Here is a 17,219-nt window from a genome sequence, read left to right as displayed (position 1 = left end):
CGAATCTTATGACAGAGATAAACCGTTGATGCAACATTACTCATCACATGAAGACTGTCTACCATCCGCAAATTAACGGGCTTACTGAACTCCTTAATAAGACATTGGGCGACATGCTATCAATGTTCGTCAATGTTGAGCACAGCAACTGGGATGAGGTGCTACCTTTCGTGACGTTTGCCTACAACACCACCACATTTACGCCATTTTTCCTGGTGCTTGGGCATGAAGCGCTACAATGATGGACACTGTCTTTCCGTTACATCCTGATGATGTGGACGATAACTACATCGGCCAAGTGTTAACAAGAGCTGAGGGAGCTCGGCAGTTAGCTTGACTCCACACGCTGCAGGCTCAAGAAAATGATTGCTGGAGGTATGATGCAAGCCACCGCCCTGTTGTCTACCAGCTTGGTGACCTCGTCTGGATCTTCACTCCTGTTTTGAAGATTAGTCGCTCTGAGAAGCTCCTCAGGCACTGCTTTTGACCTTATAAGATTGTAAGACAGTTGTCTGATGCTACTTATGTAGTTGAAGATTTCGACCCCGACACTAGACGACGAAAGACCAGAGATTGTGGCCGGTTACTGTGCCCCCACTGAGAGAATTTCTACTCTCGTAGACCAACACCTTCAACCTATTACCCGGAACCTATCCTCCTGTATAAAAAATACCAACCATTTCCACGACCGACTCTCCACAGTTCCTTTCCCTTTACCACACGGTGCCCTGCTTGTCACTATTGATGTCACCTCCCTGTACACTAACATTCCTAATGCCCATGGCCTTACTGCTATCGAACACTACCTTACCAGACGCCCAATGGATTCCAAACCGACAACCTCCTTCCTAGTTTCCGTGACCAACTATACTCTCACCCACAATTACTTCCCCTTTGAAGGCATTACCTACAAACAAATCCGCGGTACTCGCACCCGCATGGCACCATCCTATGCTAACCTATTCATGGGCCATCTAGAGGAATCCTTCCTAAAAACCCAGAATCCTAAACTCGTCACCTGGTTCAGATTCACTGATGATATCTTTCATCTGCAGTGACGAGCAGTCCCTCTCTAAATATACTGAGGGTCTCACTGAAGCCTTCACTGACCATAATTATCCTCCGATCCTTGTACAAAAACAAATCCCCCGTGCCTTATTTTCCCAGACTCCCACCACCTCCCAAAGTCCCACAGTCCGGCCACAGAGGAGCATTCTCCTTGTAACTCAGTACCACCTGGGACTGGAACAACTGAATTACATTCTCTGCCAGGGTTTCGATTACCTCTCATCATGCCCTGAAATAAGAAATGTCCTACTCACTATCTTTCCCACCCCTCCTACCGTGGTATTCCGCCGTCCACCGAACCTACACAATATACTTGTCCATCCATACACAACCCCTGCTCCCAATCCCTTACGTCATGGCTCATACCCCTGTATTAGACCTAGATGCAAGACCTGTCCCATACATCCTCCTACCACCACCTACTCCAGTCCGGTCACTAACATCACCTATCCCATCAAAGGCAGGGCTACCTGTGAAACCAGTCATGTGATTTACAAGCTAAGCTGCAACCACTGTGCTGCATTCTATGTAGGCATGACAACCAACAAGCTGTCTGTCCACATGAATGGCCACCGACAAACTGTGGCCAAAAAACAAGTGGACCACCCTGTAGCTGAACACATTGCGAAACATGATGACCCTCATCTCAGTGACTGCTTCACAGCCTGTGCCATATGGATACTTCCCACCAACACCAGCTCCTATGGATCCTTCCCACCAACACCAGCTCCTGAATTGCGCAGGTGGGAACTTTCCCTGCAATACATCCTACATTCCCGTAACCCTCCTGGCCTCATCCTTCGTTAGTCACTGTCCTCACCCATCCAGCCCCTTCCCTGTTCCCATTCCAGCACTACACAGCCATCATTTCACCACCACACGCATTCTTTTAATTTATTTTTATTTCTCTGCTTTCTGCTACCCACCCCTCCCCCTTCCGCACCTTCTCTCCTACGCTCCGTCTAAACTGCAACACTTCACTGTCCGCCACTCCCACCATACTATCCCTCCCCCTCCCCGTCCCAGTGTCCTCCTTACCCCCACCCAGTCGCCACTCCCATCATGCACTGGTGCTGCTGCTGGCAGTGTAATTTCAGCTCTGAGACTGCAGACATGTGCAAGTTGCACTTTGTGTGTGTGTGTGTGTGTGTGTGTGTGTGTGTGTGTGTGTGTGTACTGCTGACAAAGGCCTTAATGGCCGAAAGCTATGATTGTGTGAATCTTTTTATTGTGCCTATCGCGACTCAGCATCTCCCCTACGTGGTGAGTGGCAACTTTCCTTCTTTCGTATTGTTACATTCCGTCCTGGACGGTTGAATTTATTGCAAGATTTGTTGTGCCAGTTGGCACTGAAATAGCTTTCATCAGTTGTTGCTATCATTGTGGGACAAGTGAATAAAATGTGATACTATAATAAAGTTAAGCCAATAACATTTGGGGACAAGAGATTCATGCCATTTTTGGCTTTAAACTGGTACACTGAGATGAACAGAACTGCTGTTTTGTGGAAAAATTCAGTCACCTTTCTGCCACAGAATGAGTGATCAGTTTTTTTTATTAGCAAATGCAGAAAAAAAATGTTAACACAAGCGTCCAGCTCAAGCAAGAATGGGCATTTCTTATGTGCACTGTTACACAATATTATCAGGTGTTTTAATTTATGTGCGCTGTTGTGCGCTAATATCAGTACCTTCAAATAGCAAATTTGGTTAATGATATGATATGATGTGGTTGAACGACCTCTGAAAACACTGTTACCCTGAAATACCACAACAACAACAACAACAACAAAAATAACAACAAAAATTATGATTAAAAATAATGAGCTGCTTTTGGGCATGGTGGCAAAGTCGTTTTCCATTGGCTGTATTGTTGTTTCATTTTGTGGCCATAACTGTAGCACCAAGATTTATCACCAATAATGATCTTGGAAAACAAATTGTTGGAAGTTCGAAACTTATTATTTTAAAGGCTAGCATGTTGTCACACAAGTCTTTATTTGATGGCCAGTCAGCACTTGAGGCTGAAATTTGATAGGTACACAAAACTTTCTTGAGCAATGACAGAGCAGTACTACATACTTGAAAGGATTTGATCAACACACCATTATTGAGAAAAACATGTACTACACAAGCTCCACTTACGGCAGCATTATTTTGGGTATCCCTTTGTATAACCTTCCACCAAGAATTGGAAGTCATTGATGAAAAGCACAGCCTCTGCTTTTGAGTGGTATATCCATATAAGTTTCTTTATATGTGGTTACAGAGTAAAATGCTGTGTTGGCATGTCAATTAATGAAACGAATGGTGTACATTGAAAACAGCGCATTTGTCAGGTATTTCCTTTACTAATATGTTCATTTGCATGCCTTATAGTACATGTGTAGGAGTAGAAGCAATATGAACATTGATTAACTGCAAATAAGGCATAGACAATAAAAGCTTGTGATTTCTTGGTGTTATACAAATTTTACAACAGTGATACAACTCGTGAAAACTATATAAAATTGGTTTGATTCTGTGATGTAACATTTCTGCTGACATAGAGCTTGCATTCTTAACAATTTATAAAGATTAGATACTGCAGCTATGAAACCTGCCTTGTTAGAATATTTGTAAGAACTTCAAATGTAACAACGGTTAAGCAGTGCCCAAAATAGTAAAACCACTCCATTTTGTAAATAAGAGTGTGTTGCTCTCAAGTAATAATAGCAGTTAGCTGCATGGGTCGTTGGTATTTGGAATATTTACACTTGAATACTGGATGCAAAACTTAAATGTTTGCAATGGTAACTTTATGTAGAGGCAGTGAACATGTGAGAGTTTCCATGATGCAGTAGATAAATTCAGTGGGTGAAGGTAGATCGACACTGTTCTGTTTTACACTAGCTGAGTACCTGACATTGCTTAGGTATGTATTTATTCCAATTCTATTAGCCCGTCTCCTCCTTTCACTCTGTCTGTCTATCTCTTGTGCCCTCCTCTCTGTCTATCTGTTCCGTCCTCCTCTCTGCCCATCTCCTAGTGCCCCCTCTCTCAGTCCACCTTCAACACTCCACTCTCTCTGTGTCCTCGTGCTCCTTCCTCTCTTTGTGTCCTCCTCTCTCTGTGTCTTCCTCCTCTCTCTGCGTTCTCCTGCTCGTCTCTCTCTGTCCACCTGTCCCTCTCTCTGTCCATTTGCATCTCCGCACTCTCTCTGTCCATCCGCTCCTAGTCTAGGTGTCAAAACTCCAAGCAAACCTCCATCAAGGATATGTATGAAGAGGATACAACAATGGTTGAATAGAAAGATAGCAGACTGGGTGAGAAAGAAATAGACAGTGGCATTTGGAGAGGGGGAGGATGAGACAGTGACAAAAGGCAGTGGGGCAGAGAGACAATGAAAGTGGCAGAGGAGGAAAGAGTGAGCGAAAGAGGTGAATACAGTGATGGTGGGGAGAGACAGACAGGAGAAAGTGCCAATGGGAGGAAAAGGTGACACGTGTTGACAGGGGCAGCGAGAGGGAGATGCTGTGTATGAAAGCTTCAATATAAAGAGGTTATGTGTAAACACATGTAGAATGTTGTGTGTTAAAAGAGCGCGAATATGTTCGCAAGCCGAAATTTTTGACGATTAAGGCAGAATGAGGATTGGGCCAGCCAATTACCTGATTCTCGCACTTTTTTGTCAGTCTTTTAAGGGGGAGTGTAGTCACCTTTTTTATGCTCAGACCCAGACAGGAGCATTTGTCAGCTGGTGCAAATATATAGAGTCAGAACCAATATTCTAATTAATATTTCACTCTTCAAAATGAAATCCAACATTGTCTCCCAAAAATAAAATTAAAAAAGAATGAAAAATAAATAAAAATTTAATGCACATGGAAGCAGTGTAACGTTAGCAACCATATAATTTTGTGTTGAATCATATATACTTATTGTGCTACCTGCAAGCAAACTATGTGCCAAAAAATGTCTTCAAGCATGCTGATAAATTTAAAACATTGTAGACTGAGCTCTCGTAGTTCATCATTGTATTGAGAAACTTAACCCAGATTTGAAAATGCCATAGAATAAATGTCACACATTATTGGAACATAATGCTGAATATGTGAGAATATGTACCAAGTACTGCCAATGACACCTTGTACAAGATAGCATAGGATAGCTGTTTGGTCTTCTGTGCCTGACTGAGCTTTAGTGTGCAATATTTCATCAATTAATTGTTTTACCCTTTTAACAACACATCATACATGTACTGTTAGTTTGTTTTGTCTCGTTTTTAGAAATATTATTTTACTAGTGACCTGTCACTGCTTTGCATGGGTAGCATTAAGCATTTAAGGCCAGGCTAATTCCCCAGCATGATGGTTGTTCTGTTCGTGGGTCAATGTGTAGAGTAATGATCGAAAATCAGAGAACAACAGTAGGTAACTGAATATATAAATTAAGATTTAAGCAGCATGTGCCAATTGCCAGTGTTTAGCTGCACCGAAAGGTATGAGCTAACAATGAAAGCCATACTTTGAAGGTCCTGTGTCTCCATGCGGCTCATTTCTCACCAAGGTAGTCACACCTGTCCACTATGAGTGTCAATATCACTGCAGTAGTTCTTGAGTATAGCCTTCACAGACAGACAGACAGACAGACAGAAAAAGTTGCGGACTGAAATTTATCATAGCTCAGCCAATTAGCTCCAAATATTTGTAAATTATGAATCAATATATGTACAGTGATTAAAAAAGAAATGCAGCACCAGGGAGTTGTGCCACATAAACAAAGTTAGAAGGTGTGTTTCTACATCTGAAAATGACTTCTGTTCAAATTTCGTGCCCGTCGCATGAGAGTGGCACTAATAGCGCCAGTTTGAGGGTGCAAATCAGTTTTGGTTGAAATGTCCATTGTAATGGTCATTGGCATTAGTTACCTTTGAGATTAGACATGGTGAGTTGATGTCAGTCAAGAATGCCTTTAAGGTGACAAAGATGCTGTTATTAACACCTCACTGAGTTGGAACAAGCTTGTATAATACAGCTTCAAGAAGCTGGGTGTTCTTTCTGTGATATTACAGGCAGACTTGGCAGGAATGCAGCCACTGTACGCGATTGCTGGCAGCGGTGGTCATGGGAATGTTCAGTCCCAAGGAGATCAAGCCCCTGATGGTCATGTGGCATGACCAGAGGGAAGACCATTGTGTTTGGTGTATGGCTCTGGCACATCATACTGCAGCTGCAGGAGCAATTTGAGAAGCAGTTGACTTCACAATGACACAGCAAACTGTTACAAATCAATTATTTCAAGGACAGCTCTGAGCCAGATGCCATGTAGCATGCATTCCACTGTCCCGAAACTATTGCCATCTACAACTTCAGTGGTGTCAAGCGAGAGTAGGGTGAAAGACTGTTGTGTTTTCCGATGAAAGCTGGTTCTGCCTCGGAGATGGTTCTGCCTCGGTGCCAGTGGAAGCCTTGTGTTGCTTAGGAGGAGGCCAGTTGAGGGCCTACAACTAACCTGTCTGTGTGCTACAATCATTGGACCTGCACTTGCAGTTATGGTCTGGACTATGATTTCGTATGACAGGAGGAGCACTCTTGTGGTTACCCCATGCACCCTGAATGCAAATTTATCAGTCAGTCAGGTGGTTCGAGCTGTTTTGCTGCCATTCGTGAACAGCATTCCAGGGGGTGTTTTCCAGCAGGATAACACTTGCCCACATACTGCTGTTGAAACCCAACTTGCTTTATATAGTGACACTATATTACCTTGGCCTGTCTTCAATCGAGCACATGTTGTACATTATCAGACAACAACTCCAGTGTCATCCTGAAGCAGCAAAAAATGGTTCAAATGGCTCTGAGCTCTATGGGACTTAACATCTATGGTCATCAGTCCCCTAGAACTTAGAACTACTTAAACCTAACTAACTTAAGGACATCACACAACACACAGTCATCACGAGGCAGAGAAAATCCCTGACCCCGCCGGGAATCGAACCTCAAGCAGCATTAACCATCACTGTATTGACTGACCGAGCGCTATTGATTGACCGAGCGCAGCAGGCATGAAATTCTATACCACAGACTGACGTCCAGCATCTGTACAACACAATGATGCATACATGCATGCTTGCATTCAACATTCTGGTGGTTATACCAGTTATTAATTTACCAGATTGTTCACGTTTGCAATGCCTTATCTCGTGGTTACATTAACCTGTGATCTTGCAATGTTAATCACTTAAATATATTCCCTAGACAGATGTATTCCCGAAATTTCATTACTCTACATAAATTACTTTTTGGTGTTGTGATTCTCTCTCTCTCTCTCTCTCTCTCTCTCTCTCTCTCTCTCTCTCTCTCTCTGTCACTAATGAAAATCCCTACAGTAGTACCTGAGATTTGGCTTCATATATAGACAGAAAAACCTCGTGGGGGTCCTTAATTTATAACATCTATAGAAGGAGAATATATTTATAGATTCTGGTTAAAATAATATTGTGTGGCTCAATGTCCTAGTACAAGTCTTTCAGTGGGATGTCACTTCAATGAGTTGCATCTCCCTAGCCAGATATTCAACCAGGAAAATGTGATCTAGAGTTTAATATGGAATCTGAACCATGTTTCGCTTCTGATGACCACGTCATTGAGAGGTGAATGGTAAGTTAAAAGAGTGAAAAATCCTTCATGCGACTGGATCTCATGTCCCTTCGGCTTTCGGGCACACGTTTTACCAACTCTGCTCAAGCTTCGCGGCTGTCTGGAGTTGTTGTGGCTGAACTGCTAGATGGCAATGTCACAGTTTTCACAGTAATGGCTGTCTTGAATTCATCATAGCCTAGCCATTTTCTATGGAATATTTATAAATGATATACATGAATCTTCCTCGTGAACAGTGTATCTATTATTGATATCTGGATCCGAATCTCTAAAACATTTCCTGAAATTAGCCGCATGTATAGACAGAAGCAAGCATTGAAATTCAGTTTATGTATCTGGAGATTGTTGGTTTCATTCTGCCCTCCAACTTGTATGAGGTTTTAACTTTGCTTTTGTATCTAATGACACTAGTACAGCAGTTGCAGCAAATAGTCTGTAGACTGAAAATGGTCAATAAATAAGTATTACTTTAGCAGCAGCTAATGCTGGCCTTTGCAAGATTACATTCTTTTAATTTATGAAAGCTGTGTAGCACAATCAGCAGGAAAAAGGAAGCAGCTATTCAGTGCTAGGATGAAAACAGAACCAGGTATAAGCTCAATACCCAGTTTTTCATTATGGAAAATGGGGCGCAGTTGCACAGAATGCATACAGCTCAGTTGTTGTTGTTGTTAAGCACCCAAATCTGAGAGCAGCAGTCGTGGCATGTCCACAGAGAAAAATATTTTAATAAATGGGCATATTAGCAGTTTTTGCATGTGTAATGGAGTGAATATATGCGTATAAATGAGGGTGGGTAGGATGAGTGCTTAAATGGAGATTTTATGGTACAATTATTCAAGTTTTGAAATATTTTAATCATATTTCTTGTGAACATTTTAATAAGTGCACAAATTACTATAATGTTAGGTACTCTAAACCCACAATAATCATAATCATCATCAACAACAACAATGAACAACAACAACAGCAGCAGCATTAATTTTTTAGTTAGATATCATACGTGTGCCTTCATTAGTACTCAGTGAAGGGGACACATTCCTGTTTTATGTCTTCAATTTACAGCTTGAAAAAATATATTTTCTTTGATAAATTCAGACCCTGTTATGTCCTGCACATCTAACCATGTGTGCTCTCATTTCTTTTGTTTCTTGCACAGGCCATTCTTCAACAGCATCATCAGATGCAGCAGCAGCAGCAGCATCATCAGCAGCTCCAGCAGCCACCTCTCCAGGACCAGCAGGAAGCAGCACTCCAGCATGTGCCACCTCAGCAGATGTCCATTCATCTGCAGCAGCCGGTTTGTAACTCTCTTCAACCTGTTATGCAGGCCGTGCTGCAACAGCAGCTCCATCATCAACAGCAGCAGCAGCAGCAACAGCAACAACACCAACAACAGCAGCAACAGCAGCAGCAGCAACAACCATCACAGCAGCATCAGTTGTTGCAGCAGCCCCCGCAGGTTCTGCTTCAGCCTCCACCGGGCCAACCCCAAGGGCTTGTGGCACAGAATGGACAAGTTCTGATGCTGCCCCAACAGCAACATCTGCAAGGTCAGAAAAAAGTGCCTCTGTAGTAATTTGATGTTGAAGTTTGTATTAATCAATATCTTTAAGTTTTGCTTTATACTTTTTTTTTTTTTTCAAATTATTTGAAGTTATGCTTTTGTTATGTTGTTACTTAACTTACAGACTCTTTCACTGTTCACAGCTAAAAACTCTTAAATTCTAAACCCCATCCATCCTCCATGAAACCACAAACCCAAAGACCCAAGAACATGTAGTTGCTCTTAATAATTTTTTCAATCATTTGACCTCTGTAGGTGATTTGTACATGTGAAAAATGCCAAACGGCGCTATGGTACAGAGTTTACGTTAAAACAATAGGTCCCCCACTTATTAGCTAGGTAAGTTTGTTCAAATGTCAGAGGAAGAAAGGACAGAACACTATCTGTAAGACTCTGGCCGATAACACACTGGGGTATTCAAACCTCTCTTTGAGCTGAAGACAGCTTTACTATTACCTAGACTAGTGCGTTAGTGAAGAACCACTCTCTCTTTAATGATCAGGGCATTACAACATGGTGTGGACTTCATGAGGCGCTGAAAGCTTTGAGAAGTCTCCCTGAACCATGACTGCTCATCTAACATACACTACTTGCAAAGACTGATTGGAGACAAGTCCAAGGCACACACATTTTGCTTAGTGGCATCCAGTATACACCAAATATTATTTACACTAGGTTTTCTTGTGCGGATGTGACATATAAACATGCGTTTGTATAGTGTGGTTCTCAGACAGTTTTGACACAACTTGGCAATGATGAGGCAGTGAATATCTTTCCTGAAGATACACAAAGCCTGTGGGTTGTTGCAGATTAACAAATGGATGTGCATAATTTTGCAGTAGGTTTATGAACCTGACAGTGGTGTTAGATGACAGCAGCTTTGTCAGTGGCACCATTTCGTATCACAACACCCCTCAAACAGTGATATCTCCAGAACTGCCCTTAAAAGATCCTAGTGACTCACTTTTTTGATTGCTGTCACATCTTGTCTCTGAGATAGTTTTCCTTATTTTTAATTTTCTTACTGCCATTCAGTTTTATAATATATTATGTACTGAACATAGAGACTCAAAAAAATCACCCTCAACCTACATGGACACCCCTTCACTTTGATGGTAGTTGTTGTTGTACATGGGAAGAAGCAGATCATTTTTTAGAATATTTTCTGGAGACTGGTTTTCAAGAACTTGTGGACATTTTGAATACAAAAACCGTTTGACATTGTGGGGATCTACAACGAAGTGCTGAAATGCACATTGTGCTTAATTGTATCATTTGATTTGCTTGTAAGGGGTGTCCCAAGAGTATATGTCTAACATACGATGACAAGAAGATAGAAGAAGTGGACAGTGTTAAATTCTTGGGATTACAGCTTGATAATAAATTCAACTGGGAGGAGCACACCACAGAACTGCTGAAGCGTCTTAACAAATCTCTGTTTGCAATGCGAATTTTGTCAGACATAGGGGATATAAAAATGAAAAAGCTGGCATACTATGCTTACTTTCATTCCATAATGTCATATGGAATTATTTTTTGGGGTAATTCATCAAGCCAAGCTAAAGTTTTCCGGGCACAAAAACGTGCAGTAAGAATTATATGTGATGTGAACTCAAGAACATCCTGCAGAAGCCTGTTTAGGGAACTAGGGATACTAACTACTGCTTCCCAATATATTTATTCCTTAATGAAATTTGTCATTAAAAATATATCACTTTTTCAAACCAACAGCTCAATTCATGGAATCAATACTAGAAATAAGAATAATCTTCACAAGGATTTAAAGTCACTTAGTCTTGTACAAAAAGGTGTGCATTATTCAGGAACACACATTTTCAATAACTTGCCAGCAGCCATAAAAAGCTTAACAACCAATGAAATTCAGTTTAAGAGAAGCCTAAAGGATTTATTGGTGGCCAACTCCTTCTACTCCATTGATGAATTTCTTAGTAAAACCAACTGATTTGTATATAAGTACAACATAACTTCTGCACAATTTCAGTGCAGTAATGTGTTCACTGAAAATTTGTGTGTGTGTGTGTGTGTGTGTGTGTGTGTGTGTGTGTGTGTGTAAGTATAATCTAACTTCTGCACCATTTCAGTGCAGTAATGTGTTCATTGTAAATAAGTATTACAGTAGTTACATGTTTATTGCCTTATAAATAAATAAAAGACTTTTTTTATTTTAAATTCAGTGCATTAGTATTTGTAAAATGACTCTTAGTGTTCATTAAAAAATGACGATCATTCCACTTCGGACCTGTGGAATGGTACATTAGCTTATTTGTTTTAGTTGTAAATATTTGTCATGTATTGTTGTTTTTCTGACATGTTCCACATCCTGGAGGACCTCCTCACTACGGATCAATTGGAATGAAAGTAAATCTAATCTAATCTAATCTAGTTTATACACATATCTCAAGAATATTGTGATGCGATTATCTTTCACTGATCCTATGTACATTGTTGTCATTTGTAACTGTTGCGTATATCTGTAGCTATATGGAAGTGGCCAGCTTGTATGCTAGCTACAGACTCTCCACAAGGCAATATTTCTAAATCAAAATCACAAGACAATACACAAGAAACAGTTAGTAATCATTTATTGTAATAAGATGCATCAACATCTACTCAGATTTGGCTTTCAGAGAAGACGTGGGACTGATGTAAAGTTCTTCACGAAGCTAACCTAACACGGTAGATGATTTCTAACTAATATAATTGAAGTTTGGTACGGACTACAGTTCAGAGAATTGAAACTGAGCCTCTGAATAGGTAAACATTTTGACTATCACTTTGACAAATGATCATCTCTCGGCAGAAACTGTCGAACAACTAGAAGTAGTTGTCACAGTAGGTAACTTGTTGGCAATTGTAGAACTGAAGAACTGCTGAGTGATACTTCCAGAAACTGGTGATAATTGGCCAAATGTCTGCGTGCAGTTGATTAAATCATGTGCTCAGCATATGAATGTCATCCTTTGAACTATTTTGTGGATGCATCAGATAGTTCTGGTTTACAGTGCTCTTTGTGGTGACAGACATAACTATTGGGGGATTAATGACCTATTTGATTGTCTTGTGCAGAAGCACAAAACAGTTCCTGGTATGAGTGCCATCTAGAAGGCAACTGACCATACTATTTGTGTCACTCCGTAGTTTTGCCTGGTGCCGCTGGCAAAGACACAGCAAAAGATATACATAAAGCACATGAATTTATTAGAGTACAACAATGCTTTTCCATTCTTCTGTAAATTAAGCTGTGTGTGACACTGTTGGGGTGAGACTTAGTGTAGGGGTGGTCATAAAATGGTAAGTGGATCCTTCTGTCGCCCACCAGACTCATCTCCTGATGTAAGTGACAACATTAGAGAAAACCGCAGTTCACTTGTGTAACCAAAAACCGTAGAGAACATCTCGGTTCACTTTTACTTGAGTTGCCCAGCCATACTATAATCATAAGTGGAGATTTTAATCATCCAACAATCAATTAGGAAAATTACAGTTTTGTTATTTGTGTGCGTGACAAGACATCCTCTGAAACATTACTAAATGTCTTCTCGGAAAACCACTTAGAACATGTAGTTTTGAACCCCACTCATGGTGGAAATATACTGAAGGACCAAAGAAACTAGTATAGGCATGCATATTCAAATACAGAGACATGTAAACAGGCAGAATACGTATTGCAGTCGACAACACTTATATAAGACAAGTGTCTGGTGCAGTTGTTAGATTGGTTCATGCTGCTACAATGGCAGATTATCAAGATTTAAGTGAGTCTGAATGTGGTGGTATAGCCGGCACATGAGCGATAGCACACATCTCTGAGGTAGTGATGAAGTGAAGATTTTCTCATATGACCATTTCACAAGTGTACCGTGAATGCCAGAAATGCGGTAAAACATCAAATCTCTGACATGGCTGCGAACGGAAAAAGATCCTGCAAGAACGGGATCAACGACAACTGAAGACAGCTGTGCCATCAGTAAGTGTCAGCATGCAAACCATTCAATGAAACATCGTTGATATGGGCTTTTGGAGCCTAACATGTACTTGTGTACTGCACAACATGAAGCTTTACGCCATGCCAGGGCCTGTCAATGACGACATTGGACTGTTCATGACTGAAAACATGTTGCCTCGTCGTACGAGTCTTGTTTCAAATTGTATCGAGTGGATGGACATGTATGGTTAAGGAGATGGGTAAGGAGACAACCTCATGAATCCATGGACCTTAAATGTAAACAGGAGTGTTCAAGCTGGTGGAGGCTCTGTAATGGTGTGGAACGTGTGCAGTTTGAGTGATATGGGACCCGTGATACGTGTAGGTACGACTCCAAAGACTTTGGCAATTCCAACAGGACAATGCGACACCCCACATGTCCAGAATTGCTACAGAGTGGCTCCAGGAACACATGTCTGAGTTTAAACATTTCCACTGGCTACCAAACTTCCCAGACATGAACATTATTGAGCATATCTGAGATGCGTTGCAATACACTGTTCAGAAGAGATCTTCCACCCTTTGTACTCTTATGGATTTATGGACAGCCCTGCTGGATTCATGGTGTCAGTTCCCTCCAGCACTACTTCAGATATTAGTCAAGTCCTTTCCACGTCGTCTTGCGGCACTTCGGCGTGCTCGCGGGAGCCCTACATGATATTAGGCAGGTGTACCAGTTTCTTCGGCTCTTCAGTGTATATTGGATGTAATGGCAACAAATAGACTGACCTCTTTGAGTATGTCCACATCAAAACTGCTATCAGTGACCATGACACGGTGTGTCAACAGTGATTACCAAAATACAAAGGGCAACTAAAATAAGTGGAAAGACACATGCGTTCAGGAGTAACCACCTCATTACACTCTGGATTTCTATAATCTGTCATGAAAGAATAATTTGCTATGATTGGGGTTGTTAGGGATGATACTGAAACTGAAGGAGGTATGAATTCTAAGGTGTTTTTTTATTTTTATTTTTATTTTTTTAATTTTTCTAATTGAGCAACAGTTTTTTGTTGTGTCTGACTGAGTTTCCATTTCTACTCTTAAATGTAGTCTTTCAGTGACTGTATTAGCTGCTCTATGAGTGGCTCGTAGCAATAGTCGCAGGTTTTTATCTTAGGTTCTAGCCAGAGTTGACCACAACTCCTGATGAAATGTGCTCCCATCACCTGAAAATATAGTCAGATGAAAATAATGTTGATTTTTGTGTCTGCGGGTGATTTAACAGTATCGAATTGATGGGTAGAAAGATGACAAGGCAGGTTGACAGGGAAACGTAATCATGGAGTTTAGCAATGAAGTTTAATTATTTCAATATACCAAGAAACTACATGTAGGTTGAAGCATAATTAACCCTTTCCACTCCAATTTCGAGTGGCTTTCGACAATGTGAATTTTGTTCTCCGCTCCAATGTTGAGCCTCATTCGACACATTTTTCGCAGTTCTGACATGCTTAATTCTCGATTCTGACACTTCTGGGCATCAGTGGTGCTTAGTGCTGCCATGTAGGGGAACCTGTGTTAACTCGTTGTCAAACTGTTGCAGTTGTGTTGAAAGGAATCTTATAAGTATTATGTTCAAGTTCATACTTGTGCATTGTCTTGATTACTCATTTTCAATTCTTTTTGAGGAAGAGATTTTACAGCTTTTAGAGGAATCCCTGACAATGATACTATGAGTGATTTTGATGATGAATATGGTTCATTTCAAAACAATCCTAGTGAAGATGACGATAAAAACAGTGAAAATGTGCATTTTTCAAGTAATTCAGCAGGAGATTTGTGGCAAATGTGGAGCGAAAATGACTGACTTTACAGATTTTTCTTTTGACGATTCAGAGTATGGTTTTATCACTGAAACTGGAAATTTTCCATCATTGCCAGTTGGTTTCTTTCAGTTAATTTTTATAGGCAACCTATTTCAACTGGTAGCAGACCAAATGAGCAGGTATGCTACAGCAAGAATATGTGAAGTGACACCATTTCCACAACATTGTGTGTGGTGGGACTGGAGAAATGTTACCAAGGAAGAAATGAAATGCTTCCATGGTGTGCTGCTGAATATGTCATTACAGAAGTGTAAGAACTTGCAGCACTTTTAAAAGAGAATGGTTAAAATCATCCGACTTCTTTTCAGACTGTTTTGCTAACAGACAATTTATGGAAATTTTCTGGGTACTTCATGTTTCTAATCCAAAGAGTGCTACACTTGTCAACACTCAGGTTCAGTCAAGTCTTAAGTAAAGTGGGAAATGTATTGGATTTCTTGTCTTGCAAGTTTCTTGAAATTTGTCATCCACATAGGTATTTAGCTGCTGATGAATCTACAGTATCACTCAAGAATCGTATTTTATTCAAAATGTACAATCCCCTAAACCCAACAAAATGGGAGCTCAGAGTAGTACAACAACAGAGTCATTGATTCATATAGACTTGAATTTTTCCGAAAGAATAATTCTTCAGTTGCGGGCTAATATCAGAAATGCTACAGGTCAATCAGGGTATCATTTGTACACTGACCATTTTTATACAAGTGTTGCGTTAACTGATGAACTGTTGAAACAGAATGTGCATCTCACAGAAACGATCCAGGCCAATTGCAAAAACCTTTCAGCTGCAAATAAGAAAGGAGATGAAGAAGCATAAAGTAAAATGCCTCTGCAATGACAAAATGCTGGTTCTGGCATGGCAAGATGAACAAACTGTTATCACACTTTCTACAAAAGCAAATAACTTTGTGTCACTTATAGAAAAGAGAAACAGAAAGGGGAGGGAAGAAATAATGAAATCAAATGTGATTATTGATTATACTTCGAAGATGGACAGAACTGATCGATATGATGATCATTTTATTTCCATTTATATTTTCTAATGAAAAGTCTAAGTGATGGTGAAAACTGCATTTCTGGTGGGTGGAGTAGGACTTGTAAACAGCTGTTTGCTATACAAGAATCACAGCGAGAAAAACAACTTGTAAAAAAATTATCTCACAAAGTATTCTGTAAAAGTGTTATAAGAGACTTGGTTGGTGAAGAAAGAAATCCAGGGCAGAAACGGGTCGTCATTTAACTTCCCATGATGAGAAACACTTGAATGGACTGTTGCACAGTATCAACAAACTTCCTGGTAACAAGCATAAGGATTGTGTAGTGTGTTCAGACAAAAAAAAGGAAAGGTGACGGGTGTAAAACTGTGTATTACCGCAAAACGTGCACACGAAACCCAGCATTCCACCCTGACGAGTGTTTTAAAAAATATCATACGTTAAAAATTTTTGTACTGTAATGTTTTAGAAATATATTTGAATGAAAGCACATTTTTTGTTTTAATGTATACCGTACTTGTTGGTCCGTGGTGTTATTGTTTCCACAAAGAGACCGCACAATTATCTGTGGCCAGCTTGCTCCCAGGTGGAATTGATTTAAATAAGAGTGTGCGTAGCCGCCTTGTGTCCACCTTATGGAGTGCAAAGGGTTAAGTGTAAATGTCACAGAGTTGGTAAAAAAAGGACAATCAAAACAGTTCATTTTGGGAAACTTTTCAGTCCTATTCCTTATTCCCATTCCTACCTTTCACTCTTATCTTTGGGCATTGATTTATTGGATGTTCAAGATTGGCAATGGCTCAGAACTTAGTGCAGACTTCAGTGTAAGATGCTTTTGTAATTTTCATATTGAAACTATGTCTTGAAATTGAGCAGTAAATCCAGAGAGATTCTGATCATACGTATACTACACCAGTGGCAAGGAGCAATAGTATCTTCACTACATGTGAGCAGTGTTAATGTTACTGATGACAGTGCCATTGATGCCGAGTACTAAATATGGTTCTCTAATCTCCTCCACCAAAGAAGATGGAGCTCAAGTTGATTCCATGTTTCTAGATTTCTAGAAGGCATTTTACACTGTTCTTCAAAAGCAGCCTCTGATCAAATTTCA

General features: G+C 40.4%; 1 protein-coding gene across 7 annotated transcripts in view; it reads left to right on the top strand.

Annotated features, from left to right (window-relative positions):
- Window positions 1–17,219, top strand: part of LOC126095316 (transcription factor SPT20 homolog) — a 280,707-nt gene that overhangs the window by 189,367 nt on the left and 74,121 nt on the right. For 6 of the 7 annotated variants that reach the window (XR_007521955.1, XM_049910117.1, XM_049910116.1 and 3 more), the window contains one exon: window positions 8,865–9,258. Coding sequence is in view for 6 of the 7 variants with exons in the window: in XM_049910117.1 (XP_049766074.1) it covers window positions 8,865–9,258 (394 nt within the window). In the remaining variant the exon portion in view is untranslated. The remainder of the gene's footprint in view (window positions 1–8,864; window positions 9,259–17,219) is intronic. The other variant, XM_049910118.1, reaches the window with a different exon arrangement.

This window comes from Schistocerca cancellata, chromosome 8 (assembly GCF_023864275.1).
Source record: "Schistocerca cancellata isolate TAMUIC-IGC-003103 chromosome 8, iqSchCanc2.1, whole genome shotgun sequence".
NCBI classification, from domain to species: domain Eukaryota; kingdom Metazoa; phylum Arthropoda; class Insecta; order Orthoptera; family Acrididae; genus Schistocerca; species Schistocerca cancellata.
Note: the sequence above shows the minus strand (reverse complement) of the source record. Positions and strands in the feature narration are given on the sequence as shown.